The sequence below is a fragment of the Sceloporus occidentalis genome, unplaced genomic scaffold (assembly GCF_023333645.1).
Source record: "Sceloporus occidentalis isolate IW3139 unplaced genomic scaffold, rSceOcc1.0.p SCAF_4, whole genome shotgun sequence".
Classification (NCBI taxonomy): domain Eukaryota; kingdom Metazoa; phylum Chordata; class Lepidosauria; order Squamata; family Phrynosomatidae; genus Sceloporus; species Sceloporus occidentalis.
In genome coordinates, this window is record NW_028316984.1 from 31850476 (window position 1) to 31855878 (window position 5403).

At 49.1% G+C, this 5403-nt stretch overlaps 1 protein-coding gene across 1 annotated transcript; it reads right to left on the minus strand.

Moving 5' to 3' along the window:
* Positions 1 to 788: 788 nt before the first annotated feature.
* Positions 789 to 2128, minus strand: LOC149313690 (uncharacterized). The gene is made up of 3 exons (XM_089523019.1): positions 1745 to 2128; positions 1404 to 1574; positions 789 to 876 (listed from the first exon to the last, which is right to left on the minus strand). Exons 1-3 carry the CDS (start codon positions 2126 to 2128, stop codon positions 811 to 813), a joined length of 621 nt encoding a protein of 206 aa, XP_089379145.1. The 3' UTR covers positions 789 to 810.
* Between the last annotated feature and the right edge of the window lie 3275 nt (positions 2129 to 5403).

The following is a 5403-nucleotide window of genomic DNA, read 5'->3' on the forward strand; positions in this document are numbered from 1 at the left end:
AGGGCAAGGGAAGGGTCAAGGAGGGTAGGACAGGGCATGGCAAGACTTACCTGGAGGACGGCGATCTTCTGGTCTGGGCCGATCTCCCCTGATCCACAGGTCCTTCAGCCGCGAGAAGAATGGTGGCCGCCTGTCAACCGGGGGCTCCTCTCCGAAATCCTCAAGGGTTTCAAAGAACGCTGCCTTGAGAGTTTTAAACTTCACTCTACATTGGTGCAGCGTTCTTTGAAACCCTTGGTTTCGGAGGGATCGAGAGGCCTCGAGAAAATGCCCCCGGTTGGGCTTGTTGGTGCTGGCCATCACCCTTCTCGCAGCTGCCTGTGGCATCAGGGAGTCCAGGAGGATCCCGACCTCCTCGTCCGTCCAGTAGGCGATTCGGACCGGGACCCTCCTGCGTGGCTCTGCCATCTTGATCGCCGTCCTGGGGTCTTGCACAGTTGCGCACGGGTATATATGGGCACCTGTGGCTCAGGGCCGTTAGGCCAAGGTGGTCCTAGGCCAATGAAAGCTTTCAGAGGAGCAGTTTGAATCTCTCCCCCAATAGATGCCCTCTGGGTGCCCTATTGATACATTCAAATGGGCCATTAGGAAACCTTGAATTTGAGGGGGATTGATACATTGTCAAAGGGGCAATTGGCAGTTGGAGCTGATGTATCTTTTTCACCCAGGAAAACAGGCGCCAGGAGACCTTTCGTGTGTGTGTGTTTGTGTGTGTCCCCCTCAGGCACGTGGCAAAACATGCCCACAGCACAGATCAGGAATGATAGGCAGACTCAAACTGTGGATAATGGGATACATTTATTCATGTGCTTATGCTATTACAGAACATTGCACTCTGACATCACAGATGATGGCACAGGAGCCATCCTTCAGATTCTCCTTGTCAGAAAAAAATCTGCCAGGGCATTCCTCACAGCCTCCCCTGCATCCTTCTTGGCATTCTCTTCATCCGCCGTGATGGCTCCCAGGGTGGGCAGCACAAAACGGCGCCTATATCGCATCCCCTCATCCAGGACCCTGCCCTTGGTCTCACAGATGTTGTGCAGAATGACACATGATACCAGGATGGGCACCACGTTCTCCTCTGCCACCAGCAGTGGGGCAGTGAGACAGCGCCATCTCGCCTTCAATCTGCCAAACGATCTCTCCACAGCCCCCCTCACACGATTCAACTTCTTGTTGAAGAGCTTCTGTTTGGGAGTCTGGGGGGTCTTAAACGGTGTCATGAGCCACTTCCGAATGGGGTAGGCACAGTCAGCCAGTATGAGGGGCCCGATCTGCTGGCCTCTGATGTTGATGCTGGGGTTCCCTTGCACATAGATGCCAGCCTCCATGGCCTCGTAGATGAGAGAATTCCGTGCCACCCTGGCATCGTGGGCTGACCCATGCCATCCGAGCTCCACGTCCACAAATCTTCCTGTGTGGTCACATGTCCCTTGCAGGATGACAGAATAGGAGCCCTTTCTGTTGACATAGGCATTCCTCAGCCCCAAGGGTGGTATGATCAGGCAGTGGCACCCGTCCATGAGGCCAACCACTTGTGGGAAGCCGCGGCGACCAAAGGCATCCATAATCTGTGGGGAAAGGAAGGGAGAGAAACAGAGGAATTGAGATGACAACTCTTTTACACGTGCGCAATTGCACCATAGCAAGAACAGCAAATGTACAGTGAGGGGGTGACACTTGACACAGAATATCACAGAGCTGCCAAAGATGAAAGGGAAGGTGGTCTGGCTGTTCCTACCTCACGTGCGTTCCCCAGGTACACGGTCCGTGACAGCAGCAGCTTCTCCATGGCCAGGGCAAACTCCACCACGATCTCCCCCACGGTGGAAACGCCAGTCCCAAACAGCGCCCCCGTCACAATGTAGCTGGACTTGTGTGCCAGTGAAAAGACACCAATGGCCACTCTCTTCTCCACCGGGATGGCTTTCCTCATCACTGTGTCTGCCTTCTCCAGTTCTGGGCGCAGGATGCCCACTAGCCTGTGGAAGAGGGCACGGGGCATTCGGAAGAAATGCCTCCATTGCTCATCAGACCATATGGTTGACACAAAGTTGTCCCACAAGTCTCGGGATGCAGGGACCGTCCAGCATCGGCGGAGGCGTGCCACTCTGGCCAGGGCCATGGCACCGCCAACAGTAGCCTGATGAAGCGCTATGGCAGCCACTGCCGTGCGCTGTTCTGTGTCATCATCAACATCACTGCTGCTGTCATCCAAGTCTACAGCTGTTATGGTGGTGGATGATGGGACCTCCATTGCAGCGGCAATGGAGGCGCAGGGGCCGGAGGGGCCAGAGAGGGCGGAGGGGACGGAGGGGGCAGAGGAGGCAGAGAAGGCGGAGAAGACGGCGGTGGCACCGGCGACAGCTGTGGCTGTGGATTGCAGCTTCAGGAAGACCACAGGGAACAAAGGAGAGGAGGCATCCATGATGCCAGTGGTGGCACTCGCAATGCGCAAGCGGGCAAGGATGCCAACATCAGCTAATCACCAGCTGGCAGGAGGCCACCTTTGTTCTTGGGCAGGGCGGGGAAAAAAGTTTAAAGGGGCCTGGGCGCTTTAAATGTGCACATGCGCATTCCGCAGCCGGCAAAAGGGAAATTTGCCGGCTGCTGGCAGACTGCCGCAGCTGCGCACTTCTCATGCGGCAAAAGAAAAAAAAAAGCCGCGGTTTGAGCTGCCCGTGCGGAAGCTGCCCCTTTCTTTGCGGCGTCCTCCGAGGTGGCGGTATGGAAGCTACGGGTCCGAAACGGACCCAGGTGAGGCGTCTTCACTGCCCCCCGTGTGGAAGCCCCGACACCTGAAGCACGCCCCCGGGGCGGGCGGTCTGGAGGCTCCGTATTCAGCAGAATACACCTCCAAGACGTCTTCCCCTGCCCGTCTGTATCCCGCCCGAGCTACTTTTCTTTAACTGGACACACTTCATGGACACTACCTACAGGGTCATCACAAGGACTTTTGGAGGTGCCACCAGAGACCTGTTGCAGCAGAAGCCAGCATGGAGGCAAGGCTACTCAAGACAGGCACATTTTCTAGTGCAGGATCTCAATACATCCAGTGTTTTCTTTTAAATTGAAAAGCAGGAAGTAAATGCACTTCACTGCAGGGAGATTTAGTCCATTGCAGAATCTCTTGAGAATATTTTGAATCTCTCCTCAGCAATAGGGATGCAATTTGTTTCTAATTTCATTCTTGAAGGAAGTAACAAACAATTTCAGCAATTATCTTCCTTTAGTGGAGAAAAAGTCTGTACATCCCACACTATTTGCAGTGTGGGACTTACAATACTCTGGGCAAAATTCACACATGGCTTTGGTTTATATACATCGAAAATAACACTGTCTCCACAGAATATAATATTTTATTATATTCCCAGGCATTGCATAATTGTCACTTGCTATTTGATGTTCCTTTGTTGCCTGTTTTATTGAATCATTTCCTGTATTGCTATGTCCTCCCTCCAGTCCATCTCCCCTGATCCAGGTCTCGGAGGTAGAGAAGAACTGTTGGCCCTCATCCCCTTCCCCTTCTCCTTTTGTGTCGTGTCTTTTTAGATTGTAAGCCTTAGGGCAGGGAACCGTCCAATTAAAAAGATTGTATGTACAGCGCTGTGTAAATTTACAGCGCTTTATAAATAAAGGATAATAATAATAATAATAATAATAATAATAACAACAACAACAACAACAACAACAGTATACTGTCCTATGTAGAAAATGGGGTTTACAAAAAATGAATGAATAAATAAATAATGCTGCATAAAATGAACCACATGCAAATTTGTGCAGAATAAATGCAATTGCAAAGATTTGTACCTGTCAAGGATTTTCCTCACCAGGGTTTGCTGATACTAGAGAAACTTATTTTTCCAATAATCTTTGATTATTTTTGAAAATTCTTTCCAGTTCTGGTCAGCAAGCATAGCTACTCCTGTTGACACAATTTTTCACCTGCTGGTATAGGAAACTCTGCCCAATGTATATCAAAACAGAGCTTGGAAAAGTTACTTTTTTGGACCATCTTCCCAGAATTTACCAGCTGGCATGGATAGTGGCCATGCTGGCTGAGGGATTCTAGGAGTTGCAGGTATGTCACTAAGAGTGTGTGGGGTGTGTGTGTGTGGACCACACCTGATGACATTTCAGAGGAGGGTGCTGTCAAGAGTGCTGGTGAGAAGAGTCTGCCTTCCAGGTCTGGTGGCTCTCCTGGCCAGGTGGGAAAGCAAGTTGCCTCACTTTCCTGCCCAGCCAACAGCTCCACTGGACCCAGAAAAGGCTGTTGAAGAGAGGAGAGGGGTATTAAAAAAAACAATCTTCATCACATGTCAAATATACAAGGTATACAAGGCACTGAGGAGTTGCAATCCACAAAAGCAATGTTTCCACACTCGTCCACTGAGACGAGAACCAGTAAACATGCAGATCAAGGAAGTCCCTGTACTTCACAGAACACTTTCTTTCTTTCTTTCTTTCTTTCTTTCTTTCTTTCTTTCTTTCGGGTTACCCAGACATAATCACTGGAAGTGATCGCAAGAAATGGGAGATCTGCTATTTCACATTCAGACCCTAACTAAAATCATCTGAGGAAGTAGGCTCAAGTCTATGAAAGCTCATGCTAACAGCCTCTTTCTTTCTGTTAGTCTCAAAGACGCTACAAGATCCCTTTGCATGCTAACTAAGATCAGGAAAATGACAAAAATGTGTATTTAAAGAAGGTGCTTTGTCCTAACTAGATTACTCATGAGATGTGATTGTGTAAGTAAGCCACTGAACGTTGTGCTGTTCAAAACATGCACCAAGCAGCTTCTGTTAATTACCAACTGTATCATTGATCAGGAGTCCAAAACATCATCCTACCCCTGAGTAGACAATCAGGTTGGCAAGTAAGTTTCTGACCCCTTTGATACCAAAAGACCTGCCAAAGGGTAGCTATGAATAACTGCCCAGAGTTCATGTTTATTTTTTGACAAAGGGACATATAGGGAGAATTTCATCTTGTCTCTTGTGACTATGGCTCCTGCAATGGCTATTTGGGTGATTGACTGTCATCATTCAGACCTCAGGAACAATCAGATCACACTACAGGAATGTGGGTCTATGTGGGGCTAATGTTTAAGAGTGTTCAGAAATCATACCTGGTTCAAAATGCACCTGCCAGAACATTGATCAGGATGTCTTGTACAGAGCATATCAATAGTATCACTTTCATGTTCACTGTCTACAAGCTGGTTTCTGGTCTCAATGCAAAATGATATTTTTTGACCTTTAAGAAGGCTGGCCTGAAGCAGTTTGCTGCCTGCGGCTAAATAGCAAATTGCACCCCTGCCCCATTTAAATACAGGTGTAAATACACAAAGTCAATTAAATTATTTCATCACCTGAAGCAAAAAGTCTCTCAAGTAC